The 24,144-nt window shown below is 47.0% G+C and overlaps 9 protein-coding genes across 9 annotated transcripts; 5 read left to right on the top strand and 4 right to left on the bottom strand.

The window, feature by feature from the left end:
• Nucleotides 1–295: 295 nt before the first annotated feature.
• On the bottom strand, nt 296–1,335 carry AtWU_10117 (aldo/keto reductase family protein; the record flags this gene model as incomplete). Its single annotated transcript, XM_035505222.1, has 2 exons — nt 296–586; nt 685–1,335. 2 exons carry the CDS (start codon nt 1,333–1,335, stop codon nt 296–298), a joined length of 942 nt encoding a protein of 313 aa, XP_035361115.1.
• Nucleotides 1,336–2,153: 818 nt separating this feature from the next.
• AtWU_10116 (WD domain, G-beta repeat family protein) lies at nt 2,154–3,181 on the bottom strand (the record flags this gene model as incomplete). Its single annotated transcript, XM_035505221.1, has 3 exons — nt 2,154–2,432; nt 2,494–2,725; nt 2,805–3,181. 3 exons carry the CDS (start codon nt 3,179–3,181, stop codon nt 2,154–2,156), a joined length of 888 nt encoding a protein of 295 aa, XP_035361114.1.
• Nucleotides 3,182–4,785: 1,604 nt separating this feature from the next.
• Nucleotides 4,786–6,201, bottom strand: AtWU_10115 (AMP-binding enzyme family protein; the record flags this gene model as incomplete). The annotated part of the gene is made up of 1 exon (XM_035505220.1): nt 4,786–6,201. The coding sequence occupies one exon, from the start codon at nt 6,199–6,201 to the stop codon at nt 4,786–4,788; it is 1,416 nt and encodes a 471-aa protein (XP_035361113.1).
• A 1,705-nt stretch (nt 6,202–7,906) lies between these two features.
• AtWU_10114 (dimeric alpha-beta barrel) lies at nt 7,907–8,248 on the top strand (the record flags this gene model as incomplete). The annotated part of the gene is made up of 1 exon (XM_035505219.1): nt 7,907–8,248. The coding sequence occupies one exon, from the start codon at nt 7,907–7,909 to the stop codon at nt 8,246–8,248; it is 342 nt and encodes a 113-aa protein (XP_035361112.1).
• A 605-nt stretch (nt 8,249–8,853) lies between these two features.
• AtWU_10113 (pantothenate transporter) lies at nt 8,854–10,454 on the top strand (the record flags this gene model as incomplete). Its single annotated transcript, XM_035505218.1, has 4 exons — nt 8,854–9,248; nt 9,306–9,520; nt 9,569–9,745; nt 9,796–10,454. The coding sequence occupies 4 exons, from the start codon at nt 8,854–8,856 to the stop codon at nt 10,452–10,454; spliced, it is 1,446 nt and encodes a 481-aa protein (XP_035361111.1).
• An 893-nt stretch (nt 10,455–11,347) lies between these two features.
• AtWU_10112 (uncharacterized protein) lies at nt 11,348–11,694 on the top strand (the record flags this gene model as incomplete). Its single annotated transcript, XM_035505217.1, has 2 exons — nt 11,348–11,462; nt 11,534–11,694. The coding sequence occupies 2 exons, from the start codon at nt 11,348–11,350 to the stop codon at nt 11,692–11,694; spliced, it is 276 nt and encodes a 91-aa protein (XP_035361110.1).
• Nucleotides 11,695–13,764: 2,070 nt separating this feature from the next.
• Nucleotides 13,765–16,093, top strand: AtWU_10111 (glycoside hydrolase; the record flags this gene model as incomplete). The annotated part of the gene is made up of 9 exons (XM_035505216.1): nt 13,765–13,893; nt 13,953–13,968; nt 14,021–14,519; nt 14,570–14,653; nt 14,714–14,790; nt 14,849–14,881; nt 14,940–15,082; nt 15,130–15,636; nt 15,704–16,093. 9 exons carry the CDS (start codon nt 13,765–13,767, stop codon nt 16,091–16,093), a joined length of 1,878 nt encoding a protein of 625 aa, XP_035361109.1.
• Nucleotides 16,094–17,951: 1,858 nt separating this feature from the next.
• Nucleotides 17,952–19,499, top strand: AtWU_10110 (NAD-dependent succinate-semialdehyde dehydrogenase; the record flags this gene model as incomplete). Its single annotated transcript, XM_035505215.1, has 2 exons — nt 17,952–19,324; nt 19,376–19,499. 2 exons carry the CDS (start codon nt 17,952–17,954, stop codon nt 19,497–19,499), a joined length of 1,497 nt encoding a protein of 498 aa, XP_035361108.1.
• Nucleotides 19,500–19,783: 284 nt separating this feature from the next.
• On the bottom strand, nt 19,784–21,352 carry AtWU_10109 (major facilitator superfamily protein; the record flags this gene model as incomplete). The annotated part of the gene is made up of 3 exons (XM_035505214.1): nt 19,784–20,602; nt 20,663–20,750; nt 20,802–21,352. The coding sequence occupies 3 exons, from the start codon at nt 21,350–21,352 to the stop codon at nt 19,784–19,786; spliced, it is 1,458 nt and encodes a 485-aa protein (XP_035361107.1).
• Nucleotides 21,353–24,144: the final 2,792 nt, after the last annotated feature.

Here is a 24,144-nt window from a genome sequence, read left to right as displayed (position 1 = left end):
AGATGTACTGAATTCAAAGAGTTCTTGGGATTGAGTTTGAGTGATATGCATTGGATTGAATTTGTAGAATACCGGGATTGGTTCATGGTTCATGGCGCGCCATTTTCAGAATAGATGGGATAGATAAGACGGTAGAGAAATGCCAGATTACTCGTCTGAATGAAATTGGTGTACTTGTATATACATCTAACTAGCGTTACTACCCAGGACTACTTGCTAACATGACCTTAAGAATGGTTTGATGCACAGACACAGGATCAAATCACAGTCGTGCAGGTATAAATATTGATGAATTTCAACCCCACAACTCAGAACTCATCCCCACGACCTGTCGCTCTCCCACAACATCAAACGACTTCATAACCGCATCAAGCTGCTCTTTCTCCTCAGCTGCCAGCGGAACCGCCGTGCAGTTCTCTTCGACACGAGAAGCTGCCGTCGCACCAGGGATGGGGATGATAGTACCACAGGGCCCAGAGTTAGAGTGAGCGCGGATCCAGGCGAGGGCTAACTGGGCGGGAGTGACGCCGCGCTGCCTGGCTAAGTCGTTGATTCTCTCCACCAATTCAAGGTTCTTGGGGAAATTCTTCACAGAAGTCGGTTAGTATAATCAAACTCATATTCGCTCAAAAACCAGCAGAACAAACGACAAAAGAATAACTTAGAGTAAGGTGATGAACAAACCTCCGGCTGAAACCTCCCAAACCAATGCCTAATATCCCCCTTCGGGATATCCTCCAACTTCTTCACCTGGCCCGTAAGAAACCCATACCCAAGCGGCGCATAGGTCAAAATTGGTACACCCAGCTCCTTACAAGCCACCGCAACCCCATTTTCCAAGATATCCGTACTCCACAAGGAGTACTCCACCTCGACCACACTCAACGGACACACCGCGTGCGCCTTGCGGATAGTAGTTGCACCCACTTCCGACAACCCAACTCCACCAATCAATCCCCCGGCCATTAACTCGCGTAATGCCCCTATCGTTTCCTCCACAGGCACATTCTTATCCATGCGCGCTGGCCCAAAAACATCTATCTTTTTAGCGTTGCCGAGGACATTTCTACACTCGTCGAAGCTTGCACGGACGCCTGCGCGTGTGCATGTCGGGGATAAGGTTTCCGGGTCTAAGCAGGCTCGGATGAAGAGAGTTACCTTTTCGGCATCTTCGGGGTACTCGTCGAAGTAGCGCCGCAGGAGGTGTAAGCCTGCTGTGGGAGGCTGAGGTGGCATGCCGTAGACGGAGGAGGATGACCAGATGGTGGCACCGTGGGAGATGGCTGCTTTCATGGCGCTGAAGGCTTGCTCGTCGGGGTTGGGCTGGGGCGCCATGTCATGCCTAGGAGGCCGAAGCCGGTGATGGGGAGGGGCTTGGGGAGGGGCATTGTGTGTGGATTGGATAATACAAGTTGTGAGAGTTCGGGCTATTGGAGGGGAGTGAGTGTATGAGGGCGAGTATACATTCTGTCGCTGGGGAAGGCCAGTCAGAAGGTAAATGGGCGAGTGGTGGATATAGCCTCGAGAGCTTCGGAGATCGAGAGCTTACTCCGCACGGCGGTCATCGGACTTAAAGGTGGAATTAACTTTACATCCGTTATAGTTTGTGAGCCAAGGAATATGCTTCACCTGGAAAAGCATTTGTTTTGAGGGATGCAGGTCTTCGAGTAGGATGTAATAACGTCTTACGAGCCTGAAAGGGGGGTATGATACTAGGGGGCAGTTTCATCGGTATCTTGCGATACCGGAGACGGAGGCTTGGTTGAACTGAGGTGGATGAAAGGGCTTTATGCTTCGGGGTGTGTACTTTATTGGGTGCGATTGTACTTATTTTGGAATAGAATGCTTGTGCCTCGATAGCATCGGTTTTCTTCGGGGATTGGCTATCTTTCTACATCGGGTAAACTGGGGCCGTGCTAAGGTTGAACAGAGTACTCCGATATAGTATCATCATACTCATGCAACATACGCCTATTGCAGGCTATGAACCGTCAGCACCGTCAATAAATTGAAATTGAAAGAAATTTTCCAGACAACTAGCGGCTTTGTCCCGCAAACTGTGGATGGATGCACTCTTAGGGGAACCACTAAAGTGAAACAGCAGCACAAAACGTTGAGTGCAATGATTTCCTCGAAACGGTGAAATAAAAATGTTACTTATCGGGCGAATCGTCCATATTCATAGCTTCTTGCTCCTCCTTCCAGTCCTCCACCTGCTCTATTACAGCAGTGCTTAGTTTCTTTCCCCTAATATTGACGGCTTTGAGGTCTCCGCACGGAATAGGATACGCCCACCGAGCAAGAAGAGTATACGTTTGATGATTAGTTTCTTTAAGATCGTAGATATGAGTCTTGGAAAAATGGAGATCTTCCCCATCGAAATATACCTGTAAGATACGGACTTTTGATGGGAAGATCGAAGTAATGAGAACCTATGACAAGTTACCCAATAAGTGACTGTCGCAGTAGGCTAAACTCATTTGAACCACTTACCGGAAAGATGGTTTGATCTTCGTAGCACTTGTACGTCAATTTATGCATCATGTATGTCAAAGCGCTAAGGACCTCACTCCTCATGAGAAGTTCCTCTGGCTCCGTGTACTGCAAGACCCTGAGAGTACAATGTGTTTTCTCCGGATCTTTCTGTGCATCGGCTTCCTTGACGACATACCAGTGGTAGACATCGCGGAAGTCCTCGCCAACCTGCACGTTGTCCCCGAAGAACCTAGTACCGGACACACAACAGTGCTTCAGTCAGGACGTATCCTTATAGCTCAGAATGTCTATGTATCTTTTCTACTTACTTCCGCTCTGTCCATATTTCTTTAATCGGCGTAAGGTAGGCGAGTATCTTGTCCAGATTTCTATGGATGTGATATGTCTCTCTTCGTGGGCTGGGATCAAAGTCAAATAGCTTTGCCTCGTCCCACGGAATGGTGGGGAAGAGGCGTCCTGCGTATGGTATAAAGTACACTTTGTCGCTGGTACCGAAATGGTCCCTAAGATCATAATATGTAAGCACGATACCGATATGCTCCTGAAATTCTTCACTCAAGCAGCTCAACGGTAGGTTTGTCACTCTTTCTTTGATTTCCGCCAGACGTTCCATGATAGCCTGTTTCTTCTCCAGGCACTTGATTAGGTCTTTGTGAGACTTGGCATTGGGGCCAACGACCGACATGATGTGTGCTGATCTGAGACAGGTACAGCGGTTTGTATGATAGTGATGATAAGGATCTTTTTGGGGTGGTTTGGAAGTGTTCTGGCAAGGCCAAGCCCTTGATAGAGAAGAGAAGGCGACTATTATCTGATAGTGAGGCTATTTCAAGCCAAAGTGGTAGACCTTACTACAGTGAAAATAGAGCATGATAGTATACACTTACCTCCATGCCATAGGAGGAATTCATGTAAAAATGGTTATCTGCATTAGTTAAACCCCGACCTTTGAACGGGGACACCCTTCTTTCCAGGAGGATGTAGCCAAATGAGATTAGAAATAAAGAAGCTTGGGCATCTATCGCGGAGGGATTGATCTGTTTCATTGTCCTGGATCGTGAATACCCGAAACATGTAGGCGACTGTGGAATACAATTCGCGATACTCTCATGAGAGGCGAGATATGTCAGTGTGAAAAGCCTTAACCCCGGAACTCGCCTAATAGGGCAACTATCATTCTCACTTTGTACCGGAACTTGATTGCTCGTGAGTGACTTGGATCTAATGTTCATAATAAAGCTGTATATAACTGGGTGGGATTATATGGGAACAGAAGGAAAGCCAAGGTATTCTGTTGCACCACTAATGTAGACATAAATGCTGGCTTCGTTCATTGCAATATATCTCGGACTTCGAAGCTCCCATTCGGCAACGGTTTGGCTCTTCTCCTTCTCATTTCTTCCTTGTTTCATGAAATCTATTTTGTCATTTACTTTTTCACCTCAGAGAGACCCACTCCTGTACTGAGAGCTGTCACGGCTGAACCAACCCCGCCATTACTTCAGGAGAATCTTTTCTGTAGCTTCGCAAGCGGCTGTGCTTTGATTACCTTCTTCGCCAGAGTGATAACCCCGGCAAGACTTCCAAAATATTACATAGCTTTATTTCCAAGCTTCACGAGGTGCTCTGCTGAGGAAACATTCCAATTATGCCGTGAAGTCCTTCCTCACCTCCACTTTGCCTCAGGCGACCTACTGAAATATGGAAAGTAATGCTCACTGATTTTGCACACGCGTACCTTCCGGGCCGATATCAAATCAAATCTTACATCGTAGTTCTCTAAAACAGGAAAAGCAACTTTAATGAGGCTTTTTATACCGACCGGAATCACCGAGCTGGGCTTTTGAGCAGCAGGATCGCATTTGGTGGTACAGTGCAGAGTTGCCTGTAATTTTTTTGGGAAGCTTGACTGGGCTTTCCATTGCGATCAAGAGTATTCCATGCTTTTTCTTCACGTTAAGCCCGGATCGCCCAGTGTTGCTTCGCCGGTGGCCCCGAATCTCGGGTTGTCCGAGATCGAAATGACAACCTTGCTCATCTTGACTTATAATCTATACTTTTACTCACAGCATGAAATTTGGCCTATCTGGCATGGTAGGGAGGAATACTTCTAAGGACATGCCCCTCTCAAAGTAGGTGCTCTACTGGCCATACTTGAATGCGCTGGGTTATAGGAAATATGATAGGACGTTGATCAATGTAGAAACAATAATTCTATTGAATCAGAATTTCTATCCTTACTAGAATTGTCATCTTATGTAGATAGGACAATTTTCTGTTCTGGCCGAATTAGCGAGGTCTAAGCTGATATCTGGTTTGAACGGATCGAGGCAATTCAAGACCAGTTTGGCATGCTTTGCGTTTCCGCCTTATCCTCCTCTCGACTCTGCTTATCTCCTCGTCTTTGCTTGTATCCTCGTCTTTACTTGTCTCCTCGTCTTTGCTTGTCTCCTTGTCTTTGCTTGTCTCCAAGAGCCTGTTTTTATCCCTGACCCATTTTCTACCAAATTCTTCCCTTTCCAGCACCCTGGGCTTGAAAAAGAAGGACAAACGGTAACCAGGCTCGCGCATGCTACCCTGTGGAAAGCAGCCCCGTGGGATACGGGATCCATCTGGACCTAGGATACATCCCCCTCGCCACTCGTCAGGATCAAAGGCATACCAGAGACCAAGGCAAAATAACCGCCATTTATCCCATATCATCAAACCAATATCGCGGTAAATTGGTTTATCATCATAACAGTGGAAGAGCTGACGTGTTGATGGTGTACTATAGTCAACAACCACACAGTGAGGGAGGAGTCCGATCGACCCCAATCCTCTGCTGACCATATCAGATCCCTGGCCCCAAAAGTCGTTTGGGCCCTTGTCTATAGGAAGAGCTGGAGGGGCCCAGACTGAATATTCGTCTTGCATTTGTGAAGGACCAGGGAGAGGATCCACGTATGCTCCATAAATATTGACGAATGTCTTCGCCGCTGGCATAGCGGCGAATGAATCTTCTCTCTCACAGAACATACCCCACAGCCATTCATTTACTGAAAGTAGTTCAGACTCCAATGATTTAGACGGGTTATCCCAGACGAGGGGTTTCGTCCGCAAGAGTTTGAGATCCTCCTGCGGGAATTTCAGTCGTTCAGCCGCACCCAGCAGGTCAGAGTAGAACTGGAAATGCCACAGCGCGCGATAGACTCGAAACTCTTCAATCCACGAGGGAGGGCCTGCTTCGCGCGGCTCGTATGGTACTTCATCACCACCATATCGCATGTGGCACATCGGTTTAATCCCCCGAATCCTGCTCAGGAACGTGGTCAAGCAAGCGCACGCAAGCCGTTGGATGTTAGCTGCGACATGTACCATCTCCCGTAGCGAAGCTTGCGATATGGATGAATTGAAGACCACAGACAACTGATCATAGTCTTCTGACCTGAACTGCTCGAGAGTAGTAACTGCTAACGAGGGCTGGCGCAGTGCAATACACTGGCAAAACAGGCCGTGCAGGTCGTGATGCATCATTGGATTTGTTGTCAACATGGATTTGACTATATAAATGGCTTCACGGTTCCCGGGGGTCTCGCCATCTCCGGCAAAGAGTCTTCGTACCCGCGGAGAGACTTGCAAAAGGCTTTCGAGGGCCACCCAGTCCGCGGCTTCCGTGATGATGATGGATAGGATCTCATATGGAAGCTCATCGAATGAATTCATTTTGGTGTTGGTTGTGGCGATTGGATGGGGGCGAAGCAGAGTAGAAGATATCCCGGCTTGCAATGGAGAAAGCGATATCGAACATAACACGTAACTATCGAAGGTAAATCTATTCAGCGAATTCGTTGTCATATCCTTCTATTTATCTTATCTTCTCCTCAGTATATTAGACTTTATATTCTGGAGTCAAAGCAGAATGTCTTTTGTCCCTTGTTCCTTTGTGGTGGAGTGTTTTTAGTCGAGGTAATTGGTAGACTCCGGCTAGTTCTAAGCTGAGGAGAACTCTAGGATGCATAACACCCCTGTTATGCTTTCTTGTATTTATTGGTTATTCTATGTTATTGGAAGTTTAGGCTGTAGATACATTGGTCGTACTACTCATGTAGTGGCATGTACCGTCTTAACACACTATTTTGCGCCTATTGCCAGAAAGAAATAGGTTTTTGTATAAGAGGTAGACTATTACTACTTCATAATGTTCCTCTACCATAATTTTTTGCTAGATTCCTTGGAGCCCTTTACAAGGAACACCATGAATACAAAGATGGGTTTAAAAGCAGACAAAGGCTCGCAAAATCGATTGGCTATACAAAGTTTTGTGATCTCAGGGACCGTATGTTAAGGACTGACAAAGAGGATCTAACGGGTATCATGAACAACAAAGAAGGGACTTGGAGGCCATTTCCGAGAGTTTATGCGAATAAGGCTGATATCATGGTAATCTCGTCAAACATGAATGCTCAGACAATTCCTATTGTTTGGGTAATACCTTTCCTATTTCCCCTTTGGTATATGTGACTACAATGGTCTCTTGTATTTCTATATGACTTTGAAGGCAAGTATGGGTAATATTATTGAATTTCCCAGGTCAAGATTCGAAGCCACAAACAGCAAATATCGAGTGTAGTGGCCCAACAGTACAGTATATTCCCTTGTACAGGCGATTATGGATAACGCTGACACCGAGTCTTCATGTAATATGCACTATGCTACAAATCTATCTGCACACACAGTATATTCTAACTTCCAGGTTTAAGTTTATTCGATTGATAGGCAGTCATCTAACTCCCTCCGTTTGCGTTGTCAAACAATTCAATCATGAGATGGAACTCAATATTCATCCCTTCTAACGTTATCAACCAAAGCTATGACCCAGCTTTGTTGCAATTTGAATTGCTGTAATAACTAAGACCCATAATGATATCCGGTACACTATGCGAGCTTTAACGTTTCGGTGAATGGTCGTTGCCGCAATTGCGGAACATTGCAACGCAAACTGTTGCATGATCTATTGGAATGGTATTCCATTCGGATCTCGGATCTTTGGGCGATTAGGACACGAACTAGGGCTGCTAGATACTTTGCAAAGGAACCCCATTTATTAGTAATGACCACGGAACCAAGAAAGTCGAACCAAGCAGGCAGCTTTTGTCCAGGCCCTGGGTAGGTCCCATCACGAGCTTCCGTCCGTATAGAGTTTACAGTTTACCAATTGATAACGCTAATATCAGTGAACTCAAATATCGATCATTCTGAGGTCAGTGGTTGCGAATTGAACCATCTCACAAGAATATACCTATATTTTTACCAATGGAGCCCTCTTTTGCGTTCGGTGAAGTGCTTTTCCTTCACCAACCCTGCGTACCATTTGCCTCCATTCACACCATCACTTGAATAAGCCCTTAGCCAGTCAGCCATCGAAACAATGGTGTATACCGTGACCGTTCTCTATCCCAACGAAGCCGATGCAAAGTACGACCTTGAGTACTATCTCTCGCATCATTTGCCTCTTGTCGATCGACTTTGGAGAAAATATGGATTACATGGCTGGACTGTCGTGAAGTATGGTCCGGGTGTCACTGAAGACCGAATTCCTTACTCCTTCGGATGTGTGCTCTTCTATGAGGACGACAATGCAGCGAAGCAGGCATTCAAAGGCCCTGAAGCTGCCGAGGTACTGGGGGATATCTCAAAGTTCAGTAACAAGCAGCCTTTGTTTTTGTATGGTGAGAGAATTAGCACGGGAGGCTCAGTTGGCCGGTTTTGATATGTTCTGTGTTGGTCATGCGAAGAAGCTAGGGTGCTTCGAATGGAATGGGAGATATGTATGTACCCATACTGAGGGATGTCGATATCGATGGATTGATGCGTAAAGCGACAGCTTTAATGTGTATCAGTTACAGAAGTATTAGGTGCAATGATAACCCATCTGTATCCAGGGATATACCTGTACTGAATGACATTTTCGTGGCCTTGGAGCCTCAAAGACATTCACTAAAGTCACGCGGGCCGACTGCAGGATTTCTGGTGCCCCTCACCGACGATCACATCATCCTTCTTTTGCTTATCGGCAGGAGATCTCACCATTCACAGGCGGTCTTTCACCATCGCCGAGATCTAGCCTGTTAACTCATCAAGCATCTCTTGTTTCTGCAAGATAAGGCTTCATTCTGGTTTCTGGTGCTTCTGCTGTCGGGGCATTGGGGATATCTCCTAGCTGACGCCTGTGCGACAAGCGGCAGAATATCTGGCACTTTGCAAGTCCCATCGTCTCAGAATTACGCTCATGTTAGCATAAGGCATAGCCATACTACTTCCAAGTGATAGTATCGATTCGCCTCAGCTAAATAAGCGCTGGTCAACATAGCCTTCATGACCAGACTTGCGACCTGGCTTTGGGGTCAGGATCCAAAGGATCGGGCTCTGCTGGCCAAGCTGGATGTTACTCTGCTCCCTTATTTTTCCCTTATTTGGTTCCTTTTTGGTGTGACACGGTCTAGCTATTCCTCGGCCTACATCAGCGGTATGCGAGAGGCCCTCGGGTTCGAGGGTAAAGAATACAACTACATGAGCACTGCGTACCTGGTAGTCTATGCTGTCTGCCAAATGCCCGGTACAAGCCTCCTCACAGTGGTGCGACCGAAATATGTCTTTGTTACTGCCAATGTTACTTGGAGTGTCTTGACCTTAATCACGTACAAGATGACTCGGGCCTGGCAGGTCATTTTGTTGAATGCGATCGAAGGAGGGTTCTCGGCCATCGCATAGTAATCGCCTAATCTACTTTGCATGTGATTGAGCTGGCCGACGCTAACTTTGAATAGCGTTGGTGCACAATTTATCCTAGCCTCGTGGTACAAAAAGTCTGAGCTCGGAATGCGTGCAGCGGTATTCTGCGTATTCGGCCAATTGGGGACACTGTCCGGTGGCTGGATTCAAGCCGGTCTGTTAGAGACACTGGCGGGTAAAGGTGGCCTGCCTGCATGGAAGTGGATATTCATCATTGTTTCAGTGATGACTATCCCGGTGGCACTCTTCGGTATGGCTCGTCCTTTGTCTCAGTAGGAGAATACTGACATGTTCGTAGGCTGGGTCTTCATTCCGGACCTTCCATCACACCGTGCGGCCTGGTACCTTACCGATGAGCAGAAGGAACATGCAGCAACTCGGCTGGGTACCATCTCCAAGAAGTCCTGGGATACCACGGTCTTCAAGCGCGTGTTTCTGAGCTGGCAATTCTGGCTTCTGCCGTTTGTCTTCATGCGTATGTTTAGATAGCTTTGCCTTCAAGTCACTGAGCTAATATTCAATCAGTGTATTCAGTTTGTGTGCAAATGCTAGGAAACAACGTCATGGCCTACTGGCTAGCCTCACGGGGGTACACGGTCGTCCAGCAAAACACCTATCCTACCGTCATCCATGCAACTGCCGTTGTGGGTATAGTTGTGTATGCAGCGATTTCAGACAAGCTACAATCGCGATGGGAGGTCTCTATCGCCATCGGTCTGACTTTTGTCATCGGCTCGGCTATCCTTGTCTCGACCCCTTCCACGGACGCTGGCTACTTTGTTGCCTTCTACTTACTCGGAACAACATACGCTCCCCAGGCTGTCTGGTATTCTTGGATGGCCGACGTTACAGGCCATGACCTCCAGCTGCGTGCCATCACAACTGGATTCATGAACTCCTTCGACTTTGCTTTTGTGACCTGGTGGCCGTTGGTCTTCTATCCAGTAACCGATGCGCCCAACTTCAGGAAAGGGTATATTGCGAGCTTGGTGACGGGGATGTTAACTCTCCCAGTTATCGGTCTTATTGCTTACCTCGAAAAAAGGGACACCGCTAGAGGAATTATTGGAAGAACACGTGCTACTAGTTTACTCGAAGAAGAGCCGGTTATTTCCCGAGGTAATGAGCCGGGAAAGTATGGAAGCACTGCGATAACCGTGCGCAACACTGAAGATGGTGTGTAGCCATTCAACAGATACCAGAAACATGGCTTAGTCTATTTGATTTCGCTTCTGTAGTTTGAGAGAAACTGGATGTGCTTGTTTCGTTACTTGGCCAAGAACAGACTGAAGATGTTTTCAAGGCTGTATCAATCCTCAGGGATGATATTTGTCCGTCATCTAGAATGCACAATGTCACCACCTCGGATGCCATATCCTGTTACATATCTGCATTTGAGAGAGCTTCTAAAGTAGGGCATACGAAAATCTAATGGGCGCGGGGTGACCTCTAGATCGCTCGGGTTTCCGTTTTCGGTAAAACATTATGTTCCTGTCTACTTCAACACCAGCCTTACAATAGTCTGCGACCGTGAGATTTAAACTTCCATAACCATTTTGTCCCCGCGGGCAGATATGCAATTAAAGCTAGAGTCCGATGACCCTTCATGTGATGAATATGGCACAGCATGCTTCCACGCCTCGGACAGTGCAGCCGTTCAGCCCCGATCACAGTAACCCTAAATATACTATAACCTATTTCTCATATTGAAACTCACATGCATTTCATAGTACAAATGGCATGGAGACGTGCCGCTCGTTCCGAGTCGCCAGACAAGGCTTATCTAGTGATCTACATCCCAGTCGATGTTGCTCCAATCAGCCCGTCCATCTCCGCGATGACGTCAAACTAGCTCCAGCCATGCATGCAAAGGAAGGAAACTGGAAGTTATCAAATCAGCCCATCTTGGATGCCACGCTTAGCCACTCAATCACCTAATTCGACGTCATTTAATCTCGTGGTGTCTTTATAAGACTTTCCAGTTTCCTCGAAGGAGAGAAGCATTTTCCTTCCCAATTTTCATCCTCGACTTAAACACAGACTTCACATCCGGAAATACTCTCATCCACCATCAATCATGTCGGGTTTCATCCACAAAGCCGAAGACGCTCTCCATCTTCACCACCACAAGGACAAGGCCGAGCACAAGCACGAAGATGCACATGAGCATCCTCCCACCATCGGTCGTGAAGGTTCGTTTGCCATTTCCTACTTCTATCATCTAGAATCATGCTAGACATTGGTGGCTAAAACATAGGACCAGGCCACGAGCACACCCACCGCTCTCACCCCCCTCAGAACAAGCATATGCACCCCCACCCCAACGAGGAGCAGATCGCCCGGGACGATTTCCGCTCTGACAGAGAATATGACCGTGCGTTGAGGTCTCCGCACCATGGGCCGGGAATTGGGTTTGAGGCGTAGGAAGTGAAATTATCATGTTTAAGTTTGATGTTCTAATGATTATAACGCCATTTAACTGAATTTGCTCGTTTCAATGCATTTAGTGTAGGAAATCATAATGCTAAGCCTGGGGAAATCCCGATACCCCGCTTCAGGATCGACTGGCTGCTTCTGGAGGCAGGTGAAGCGAAGCTATACCCCGTTAGGAACATTATTGTATTTGTGGTGAGACCATTGATGGCGACTGATTGGATCAGTTTCAATAAAGATTGGTATGCAGTTGAACTACCGAACCTTATTCAATTGAAGTCTCGCCCGTCCCTCGCTGTGTAACAGCCAACCAAGTGCACGCATGGGCTTATGATCATGGAATGAGTGTAACGTTGGGTCGCTTAAGTTACTAGCACGGGCGACCTGGTCGGATGAGGTTCAATAAATACAGGGGTGTGTATAGGTTGTCGAACAGTAGCACTTGTTGTCTCTCGCTCTGGAGTTCCGTTCCATGGCGGAGTTCGGAGAATATATAATAGTAAGTATAGCAGGTCATGCCTCAGACCGGACGAATTGTTGATACTGTACCAATATAGACACCAGGTTCTCATTTTCCTTGACGTCAGACGAGTGAAAATAGTCCCGCGACCTTGCTGGGGAGTTCGCTATAGCCTCAGTGTAGAATATAGATGCTCCCTGGCAGACGATGTTTATATCCCCACGGTTAGACAGTAGTGGGATCCACTTGGCATTACACTACTCCTACACAGAAATCTCAAAGTACACATAATAGAACTCATAGCTGGAAGATTTCCAGCGCACTATGAAGCAAGCATGGCAATAAAGATCTTTCATATTAGTGAAGTGATGTTGCGTTGGAAATATGTAAATTCAGGAGGGGGTTGGTTATCAGCTTTGGTTTTCACCTAGCTGATTCGTTTCAGTATTACCCTACATATAACACTAATTTCTTGCACCAAATATCGAGTCGTCTCGGTGGCGCAATTGGTAAGCTTATCCTTCATCACTACATCACACCCAATCAGTTACTAATTCAGCATTAAAGGTTAGCGCGTACGACTGTTAATCGTGAGGTTGAGAGTTCGATCCTCTCCCGGGACGTTTCTTTTTTCTTTTCTTTTTTTTTTGCCCCATACTTTTCTGTCTCCCACACACAGCAACAGCGGTATTGAGGTCGCAATAATATTGTTGATCTATTCTTCTACAGCTTCGTAAATTGGTTTTCGATACTCAATAAATGCTAAACTAGGAACACCTGCTCACGAACCATGCACTTCATGACATCTCTCTTGCTCGAATATGTGTGCACAGGCCAATTTCCTTCGGAAACTCCGCATTTGAGCAAGTCGATGACACAATATCCACGAGTCCCATACTCCAAAGGGCATAGCGTTCATCTGCCCCTGTGGCAGTCCCTGGATTGACCCCTGAGCGGCCCGGATACGAGGGCTTAGTACGCCTCGCATCCAGGCACCTGCCAGTCATTTTCCTCGACGTTTAGGCACGAAATCATGAATGACATGTTTTCTTACGTTCATGCCTTGGAATATTCATAAGCAATCTCCGTAAACCCATTTGAGTGGTCGGAAAAATTCCGCCAAGAACATAGTACTATCGCTTGTCACTAACCCATCGGCGCAGAATGGCCGAGGACGACGACGATAGCCTTGAAACCCCTCATCTGCCCCCCGCATTTCTTCAACCATGCAACAACATGCACCACATGTTGCCCGCATGATACATAATTCTAGTCTATTTCTGGTCTACTCTAGCCGCGATTGCCAACATCTTCTGCTGCGTGAGGGGTCGGTGCGATCGAGTGCCTGACGATGCCAACCCCAACGGGGTAATTCTCCTGCGGGCTTATCAGCCTGGGTAAGGTAAATGGAGTGATTTTGCATTAATGGGCCCAAGCGTTGCCCAATTCTTTGGCTTAAGAATGTAAGGAACAGGAATAGTTCTGCAGGCTGCATAATAGTACTATTGTTGCCCAAAATATTTAAAGAATGGCCCATTCCGGGAGTTGTAGCTTTCATATGATATCGCAAAGTAGAGCCGCCGACTCAGAAGCATCTAAACATGTATTCGTCTGCTTTGGTCTCGCTGGCCGCGGCATTGCTTGCCGGTCAGACGCTGGCCATTGAACTGACAGTGTCAAAGAGTGGTGGGAATTCGTCAAGCCCCCTTCTTTATGGGGTCATGTTCGAGGTATGGACTCTGATTAGCCCTCATCTCATTACTGCAATTGCTCATATGCTTCAACATAGGATATAAACAACTCTGGTATGCCATATCAACTGAGTCACTTGTAAATTGGCACACTAACAAGTGCTAGGTGATGGTGGCATCCACGGCCAAGTACTCCGCAACAACGGCTTCCAGGGCGACAACCCGGGCCTCACGGCATACAGCGCGGTAGGAAATGTGACTATATCGCAAGACACGGCCAATCCTCTTAGCAGCGCCATCACTTCCACACTCAAGGTAGCCGTTCCCTCTGGAGCAACTGGCTACGTCGGCTTCGCAAACGAAGGGTATGAGGGAGTTCCCGTTCTGGGGACTGACTACGACAACTACTTCTATGTGAAGGGTGACTATTCTGGGACCGTCAATCTCCGACTCGTGGGAAACTCGAGTGGGATCATTTACGCGGATCACAACATCACTGTAGACAGCACCAGCACCAACTTCACCTACTATGAGACTTCTTTCAGCTCGTCTGTGTCTGCAGATGCGCACAATGTGTGGCAGCTACGGTTTGATGCTTCCAAGGTGGCTGGGAGCTCCCTAAACTTTGGCTTGGTGCAGCTGTTTCCTCCTACTTATAACTCACGGTAAGTGTTTCTAACTATTTCATTCTAGGCGACAGTCTAACATCGCTCAGGTACAACGGTTTGCGCAATGATGTTGCTAGCTTCCTTGCGGACATCAAGCCGTCTTTCTTGCGGTTCCCTGGAGGCAATAATCTGTAGGTCCACATCAATCGGGATTGGATTTGGCGCTGGACTTTGAATTGACTTGTTTTCAGGGAAGGTGCAACACCTAGCGATCGCTGGAAGTGGAACGAGACTATTGGTCCTGTCGTTGATCGCCCAGGACGCGAAGGTACGGAGACCTGTACCTGTCTTCTATAGAGACCGCCATTGACTTACGTCTCGTGCAGGTGACTGGACCTATCCCAACACGGACGCACTTGGTAAGCTCCAGCTCGGAAATTTCGTTCGAAAGTAAAGCCATACTGACCTAAAGATTAGGTCTCGATGAATACCTTCAATGGTGCGAGGACATGGACATGGAGCCACTCCTTGCTGTATGGAGTGGCCTCTCCCTAGGTGGTGGCATCGTGTCCGGATCAGCCTTAGATCCCTATGTCGACGACATTCTCAATGAGCTCGAGGTATGCTACCCCACAAAATATTCCCAGAGCCTTTCTGACACTAGCAGTACGTCCTCGGGTCCGCAGACACAACCTACGGCGCCCTGCGTGCCAAGAACGGCCGCACCGAGCCCTGGGACGTCAAGTACCTCGAGGTCGGCAACGAAGACAACCTCAACAGCGGCTGCAGTACCTACGCAAACCGCTTCACTTTGATTTACGACGCTGTTCATGCCGCATACCCTAACCTGACTATTGTCGCCTCCACAACTGATACTTCTTGCCTCCCCTCCACCATCCCCGACGGCGTCATCACTGACATTCACCACTACCTTACCCCCGACGAGTTCATCGATCTCTTCGACGAATGGGACAACTGGTCACGCGACTGGCCCATTCTCGTCGGCGAATACGCCAGTACGACCGGCAATGACGGCAGCACCACCTACTGGTCGTACATGCAGGGATCCTGCAGTGAAGCCGTCTACATGATCGGCATGGAACGCAACAGCGACATTGTCAAGATGGCTAGTTTTGCACCCTTGTTGGAGCATTTCGATATGGCCGAGTGGTCGGTGAGTGCTTACTTTTCCATAACATACAGCTCCCAATAATTATCATAAAATACTAACTCCGCAACAGCCCGATCTCTTCGGCCTGGATTCCAGTCCAGACTCCATAACCGGTTCCACATCGTACTACGTTCAGAAGATGTTCTCGACAAACCGTGGCTCCACAGTCCTCCCCGTCAACACGACCGCCGACTTTGATCCGCTTTATTGGGTCGCATCCGTGTCTGACGAGGGCACGTACTACGTCAAGCTGGCGAACTACGGGTCGTCATCACAGAATGTAACCGTGAACATTGAGGGAACTACATCTGGTCAGCTCCAGCTACTCTCCGGGGGAGAGACAGTGAGCAACTATCCCCATGATGTGTCAATCACGACGCAGAATTCTACTGTGTCTGGCAGCGGAAGCTTCACTGTTGATATGCCGGCGTGGGCAGTTGCGGTGTTGGCTGTATCTTAGAGGTTCTGGCACTTATCATTGGTATCGATCGGCTAAACCATTGATTCTATACACATTGATTGTTCTTCACTTGGCCTAATCTAGTCTCTCTGAATAAGATAAAACATATAAAAAGATAGGTAAATAAAGTAGCCGGTTGTCTATAATAGGGAAAAAAGAAGTAGATTCCCGCTAAACACATGCGTTGCGCTCAAAACCCATGTCCCAGCTAAATGTCCCAATACAAAGGAAAAAACAACCCGATCGAATCCACACTAGTTCATTGCCTAACGCTGTATGACGATTATTTATATTACTTCCTGGACTCGTTATATGCAATATTCGGAAGCGTCCCTGACTTCTGCTGCGCCTGCGGCTGCTGCAAATGTAAGATAGGGCAAGCACTGAAAAGCTTTAGAAACAGGGAGGCATGATGATAGACAAAGGATGTCTCACAAAAGCAGGTTGAAGGGATATGTCAGAGCCACGGCGATTCGACCGCATCTTTGCGGTTGTCAAGGCGGGTGGAATGAAGGGTACAACAACTGCGAAGGTGATTGCAGCGGATGCTATGATTTGGGTTGCTTGTGTGCTTGGCATATCTGAATTAATGTTGGATTTTCTTAGTGAACAAAATTTGACTGCGATAGTAGACAGATGTGAATTATGTATGTGTTGATGTATTGCTTTAGTAGATATGACTTGTGCTCTGTGTATGTGCTTTCGATCGAACTTCTGAAGAGAAGGACTTCTCTTCATAATCTACATTCCATGTCATCGCGACCGTTGTCATCTAGACGTAAATAACATATTGGATGCGACTCAGTTGAGCAATGGACTCGCGCACTGTATGTATCGGGAGCATCGGGACAAATTCAATGGGGTTCATTATCCACCCGATCCTCAAGGTTTGGTCCGAGGATTTCCCCAGCTTCGGCTTCTCATCCGAGATAAGCCTTACCCCTCCTCTTCTGGAGCGTCGGGTTCGCGTTGAACTGCGCGGATCAGATGACTTCACTCGTAAATAAAGCGCATGCACATGGAAAAGGTTGAAGCTGTGTTTGATGTCTTGTGATGATCGGTAGTGTAGATCGAACAATTACTGAGAGTGGTATGTCTTAGGTTGGGTTGATGCTAAGTATCTACATTCCACGTCTATATCGCGGATTGATGGCCTAGTTAGCTTGGTAAATTTGGAGATATAGCTTAGGTGTGCTTAGGGTGGCATAGGCTATCCTCTACAGTGTATTCATGGCATATTGTAGACTCACCTTCCTCAAAACAGGCATACCAATGAAAGGCGGTATTAAGAAAGAGTGATTTATTAGACATGTACTATGCGCACTAGTTTCTACGAGTCCTAAGTTTGACCACATTAACCTAGCGAATCAAACGCATTTCTCCTTCTGGGAATCGTTCCTCACTCAATCGAGAATGCATTTCCGCACGGTCGGAGCAAGGTGTAGCTTTCAGAACGAAACAGGCAAGTGACGTATTAGGTCACGTCCTGCAGTCAACCCCTCACAATATCATCTTTTTGGTAAGAGTAGGAAATACTTACTAAAAAGGTCCAGGCAATTGAAGACTGTGGTCAATCATTGGATATCATGGAGCTCGGAAAGATCGGTACTCACCCGAGGGGTGCGTTGACCCGAGGATCCGCGCCCGAGCGGGGATAGCATATGGGGCAGCTATATTCTACATACTTGAATCTTTGTTCCCAGTGAATGAAGGAAGCATTCCATTCAATTTTTAGATATATACAAAGGGATACTCAGGAATCTTATCTTCGCGTCGACTCTTCCTGCACTTTCATCTTCTGCCTGTGCAATATACCCAAGACCTTGGTCCCCCTACATAGAAACGAACGACCTTGAAAATGGCCCCCACATTCGCGTCGAGCTTAAAAGACCCCAGCCTCTTTGTCGAGAAATCATTCATTGACGGCCAGTGGGTAGCATCACAATCAAACAAGACCTTCAATGTTTACAATCCCGCAACGGATGAGATCATTGGAACATGTCCCGAATCAAACACAAACGATGTCAATGCCGCCATCACAGCCGCTGCCAAAGCATTCCCCTCATGGCGGTCGCAATCAGGCCGCCAGCGCGGGCGCATTCTGCGTCGCTTGTTCGATCTGATTGTCGAGAATAAAGAGGATATTGGCAGAGTCATCACTGCAGAAAACGGGAAAGCGAAGGGTGATGCAGAAGGAGAGGCACTTTTCTCCGCTGGGTTCTTCGAATGGTTCTCCGAGGAAGCCCCCCGAATTTATGGCGATGTCATTCCCCACAGCAACCCATCGAGCCGTACACAGGTTCTTAAGGAGCCAGTCGGTGTATGTGGCTTGATCACTCCGTGGAACTTCCCTATGGCTATGGGAGCACGTAAGGTTGCTGCTGCGCTGGCGGCAGGATGCACGGTTGTACTGAAGTCGGATGGCCTGACACCTTTTTCGTCCAATGTCTTGGCTGTGCTTGCTGAGCGCGCGGGCGTTCCTAAAGGTGTATTGAACGTTGTCACAGCTCTAGAGAACACTCCCAATTTGGGTCTTACGCTTTGCCAGTCGGACATTGTCAAGAAGATCTCCTTCACTGGATCAACGCGCGTTGGCAAGCTCCTCATGCAGCAATCGAGCAGCACCCTCAAGAAGCTCAGTCTTGAACTTGGTGGAAACGCTCCTTTCATTGTCTTTGACGACGCCGATATCGAGACCGCTGTTACGAGCGCCATGATCAGCAAGTTCAAGGTCACTGGTCAAACCTGCGTATGTGCGAACCGCTTCTTTGTCCAGGAGGGTATCTATGATCGTTTCAGCCAGAGACTCGTCGAGGAGGTGAAGAAGTGTCAGGTTGGCAACGGCCAAGATGTCGCCGTAACACACGGTCCCTTGACCAACGGCGTGGCCAAGACCCAGGAACACATCAAGGATGCAGTTAGTAAGGGTGCAAGTGTACTCCTCGGTGGCAACACGTTGTCTTCTGTCGGCAAGAACTTCCACGAGCTCACGATTCTCGGCAATGTCAACGACTCTATGAACGTGGCCACCGAGGAGACTTTTGGACCTGTTGCTGCGCTCGCCAAGTTTTCAACAGAGGACGAGGTTGTTCGCCGCGCGAACAACTGTGAGGTTGGTCTGGCATCGTATTTAATTACAAGTGACCTAGGTAAGGCACACCGTGTGTCTGAGCAACTGGAGTTCGGTATGGTGGCTATCAACACGGGTATTATTTCTGATTGGGCTGCTCCGTAAGTTATTCCCATCGTGACTCTGATGATCATTTTGCTGACATGCAGAAGATTTGGTGGCATTAAGCACTCCGGTATGGGCCGTGAGGGCAGCAAGTACGGCATTGACGATTATGTCAACATCAAGATGGTCGTGACCGGTGGTATCAACACTGTGCGCTCGGCAAACCTGTGAAAGTCTATGAATATTCGGTCGCAGAATTGGTGGGTTGAAAGGGCGAGTTGATGGCTTTACATAGACATTATGAAAACGGCTAATGATACGTGATCGAATGACAAAAGCTCAATTATATTTGATCCCCAATTCCAAGTGTGAAATCAACCTTGATTGATACATTGGTAAAGAAAAGAAAGAAAAAAGTACACTACATACTTCAAAAGACGTCTCTATGGCTGGCACCTGTCAGTTCATTGTTTTATTGATTACTTGTCCATTGGTATCAAACAGAGTGACTCTGCTCAGCAAGTAGATTTACATCTTCGCTGGCCCTCGGAATCAGAAGATACTTTGCGACTCATTTCAGAGACCTTATCCCTCGATGCAAGACTTCGATACGCTGTGACCCCCGGATCAGAGCTGGCTTCCGCTACAGTTGGGCTTTTGGAGCTCCGCGACGCCGATACTCGTCGAGCTCGGGGAGATTGCGCATTTCGCTTCTCTTCAGCCGGCGCCGGATCGAAAGACCACAAGGACCCCGGATAGAACAGGGAATCATTTCCATCAACATACATTTGTGGAAATATGACAATCCATGGAGGTCCTGGTAGTAGTCGTTGTTGTCCCACCGCAGTACTACTCGATGGCCCCCTAGTCTTATTCCAAGCCGGGAAGTTGTTGTGCCAAATGGAAGACGCCAATACCCAATCTGATCCCCTCTTCATCTGGTTCCATATGTCGGCAGCTGTTTCCAGATAGGTAATCAACTCTTCCTCGAACACACTATTACCCTCGGAGCTCAACATCGCTTCTAGCTCGTGGAGGAGCTCTGACGTAACTGATTTTATAATGTCCCTTTGTTGTTCTTCCTCTTCTTCGCGGAAGGTTTTGAAGAGAAGTGAGCGAAGTATTGCCTTCTGGCGAGGTTCGTTCGCGGATCTCTGGATTTCATCGCCCATGCTCTTGAGCCCCTTCGGTGATGCAATACACATGGGCTTGAAGACATCCCTAGCTAGTCGATCCGCAATGAGTGACTGGGCAATACGCGCACATGGAACAGGATGATACTCGGCGTAAGAGAACAGCATCGGTTGCGAAGTCCGAGGAAAATGGTGTTGTCCCTGCCTCTGTGTCAGAGAAATATATCCACACCAGTAACTCATGCTAGCTCTCCGGCTCACCTGATCGAAGGGTTGCAAAGGGCCCTTGAAGAACCGTTCAGTCAGGTCAAAGAGCTTGTCTTCGAGATTTTTGAAACTTTTGGAGAAACTACCGGCGAGTGAGCATTTCAATCCCAACTTTGCATCTAGTATCTCTCACAAGTCTTGTTCCAAATGTACGATGTGGAAATCTCCACGAAGGCCATTTAGTGTCTTCTCGGTCCGCCGGAAACGGGAATTTAGGTCGGTATTCTTATCCCTCTCGCACTCAAGATCCTCTTCTAACTTGCGTAACTTTTTCTCGTACTTTGCCAACTGTTCCTTACATTCCCGATCTTTCTTCTGCGAACTCAACTCAGCCCTAGTGCGTTCTTCATCTAGTTGAGCTTCCAATTTATGCTCTCTCTCCTTCCATTTCAGAATGCGCTGCTCGAACGACTTTGTCAATTCTTCCTTCGTTATATCATTTTGCTTTTGCTCTTCCTGAGCCTTTTCGACCTTTGCATTGGCTTCCTTTAATTGCTGATTGAGTTCTTTGACCTGCCTCTGCAAGTTCTCAACCGTGTCGAAGTGTTCAAGATGCTGAAGTACAGCTGCTGCTGATGCCTTGAGGTCTTTAATAGCATTTAATACGGGCTTATCGGCTTTGTCAGATTTATCGGCTTTATCGGATTTATCTTTCGATCGCGAGTTCTGGCTGCCCGGGGCCATAATGAGAAGGAGAGAAACAGAAATAAGCAAGACAACACACAAGTAACCTATGAGAAAGACCAGGGAATTGAGTTCCATTTTGCTCCGGAATAAAAACTGTTATGAGTATTGGCGGGGATATACACCGCTTATTGAGACATGACCAACTTGTGCAGGCAAGGGGCAGGCAGACGTTGGACAGGAATGCCCCCCGTGTTTTTTACAGTAAAGAATTGTCTCAGGATGTGATTGACACTATTTGCTTCCCCTCTTTTCTGGTGATAATAAAATCGAGCGTATAGCTCTTGATAAACTGCAAGGAACAGAAATGTGAGACACATGCTTATCATTCAGTGTTTCTGATTTCTGGTGCCTACCCCAGCTAATAATGGTGATAAAAGGGCAAAACTAACAGGTTACATTTACACGCGAATAGTCTTGACACCCCGCGCGATACTATACACAGACGGAAGGCAAGAATCTATCACATACTCAATCAAATGCCATTACATTTAACTTCCTGTAGTAGACTAAACTTAGACCAGAAGCTTCAATACCGTTGTAGCTGCCTTTTGGGTGCCATGGACTTATTATCACACTAATATAATTATTATTCGAGAATTTCCACATCACGATGTAACTACACTCATTTGGAAAATAATAATAAGGGAACCTGGTAAGACAGACGCCGACTCGCCAGAACTCACCATCAATGTCGCATGAAGTATAATGTGTGGTGATCCATTGATATAAAGCCCACCTCCCATGAATGACACATTATTCCGTTCCTGCTGTCCGTTCACGATCGCGAAGCCGCACTTGCTCCTTGACGGGATAATATGTGAACAGTGCAACCTCGCCAGATTACGATAGACTAGACATTGTCCGAATCGGGAATTCTTCTAGACATAGTTATACCTCTTTGTCATGTATTTGAGCATAAGTGCTCTGATCGCGACGGCATCTGTCGGCAGTTAGTGGAGCGGACTGAGTGATATGATTTTTGGGCTTTGCCTTGACCAGCAAGAATAATTGAGATTGGGTTATAGAAGTAGATCATTTTCATAACGCCGTCAGTAACCCCACTTTCGATGTGAATGTGACTGACGCATGTGTGATGTGTGGAGCATCACCCATTTCGCCCAACCTGTAGAACGCCGGAGCTACCAGCAGGACTAGTAGATACGCGAACAAGACCTTAGAGTATGCATATTAACACATGTATGTAACTATGTGCTGAAAACGAATGTGTAATAAACACGTGGAATAATCAGGCTGGGATACTTTAATAAACTACCCTACAAACCACAAGGCTCGCCGGCATTTTATGCCACTGTGACAGTAGGGCCACGGTTTCTGCAGATGATGGGTTTGGGCGAGCTGCAAATTCCGAGATATTAGCCTAATGAAAAGTAACGTGCCATGCCGAATGCATCCCGCTGAACGGTGGACAGCTAGTCCTGCTCTGGAAGGCAGGCTTATAAAGACTGCATGTATTAGGTATTGTGCCTTAGAGTTCTAGTATCTGATTATATGGTGTAGCTGGGAGACAGAACCTCCATCTCTACATGTATCTAGGGTAAATGCACTCCCAGTGTATTTATGAATCCTTTCAGCAGTTCTTATTGGTTTCAATGGCGAGGATACTAGATTGGTACTCTATATTCACGACCTTGAATGGTTCTTAATACCAAAGTAAGTTGTACATGAATAAGAGACTAAAAATTCTTTGTAATCTGTTATAGAATGATTGTTTTACCGCGTGGTGGCCTTGTCTTCAGGACTGCGGACAATACCCAGTCGCTTTCAGAAGTTCTATACCTCAATAAGATCTTAAAGCAGCTTATTCCAGATCAAGGGAGTTCTAAATCTCGTCGAATTTTCTTTGACGTGCAATAAACAACCTTGAAAATATAAATCGGGGCTTTGATAAAGCTTCCTACAAGAATAGGTAGCATGATGCATTCTCTCATTTTATTCACAGGCTTGCTTTTTGGTACCATTGTATTGGCAGTGCCGATCGAGGGCGATGGTGAGGTGCATTCATCCCATTTTCTAAACGTAATTGACTGGGGACAAAATGGGGGAAACGCTTTTGAAGACAATGATCTATTCACGTACTGTATACTAGAAGCTGGTATCGAACTCATAGTGTTAGCTTTTCTCTATGAATATGGCGATGGGAATACGTTTCCATCGGGTACAATTGGTCAGTCGTGCTGGATACTACTGAGCGGCGAGTCTTTTCAGTGTGAGGATCTGGGTGCTGCAATCAAGAAATGGCAAACGAATGGACTCAAAGTATTTCTCTCGCTTGGTGGTGCAACAAGGAGCATATTCTCTCTCGTCACAGCAGGAGGCTGAAACGCTTGGCCAGCACCTTTGGGACGCATATGGAGATACGAAATGTGATGTTGTATATCGACCCTTTGGAATAACTTTTGTCAATGGCTCGGACTTCGATATCGAGATATCTAGTGGTATTGAATATTACCAATATCTCATCAATAATCTGCGATCTAACTTCAACTCAGATCTTTCCAATAAATACTATATCACTGGGGCACCGCAATTCCCTCTCCCTGAACCAAATATGCAACTAATTATCGCAAACAGTCAATTCGATTATCTTTGGGTACAGTTCTATAACGAACCTTGCTGCTCGGTTAATGGTGTCATCAATTTTGGGTCCTGGGTGACCAACATCGCTGGAACAGAATTTTCCAATACTAAAATATTGGTCGGTTTACCAGCCTCTCCTTATGCAGCCACGAACATACAACGGAGCTCAGTATTACATTTAGTGGAGCGCA

Source organism: Aspergillus tubingensis (assembly GCF_013340325.1).
Source record: "Aspergillus tubingensis WU-2223L DNA, scaffold_12, whole genome shotgun sequence".
Taxonomy (NCBI): domain Eukaryota; kingdom Fungi; phylum Ascomycota; class Eurotiomycetes; order Eurotiales; family Aspergillaceae; genus Aspergillus; species Aspergillus tubingensis.
This window is presented reverse-complemented; position numbering and strand designations above follow the sequence as displayed.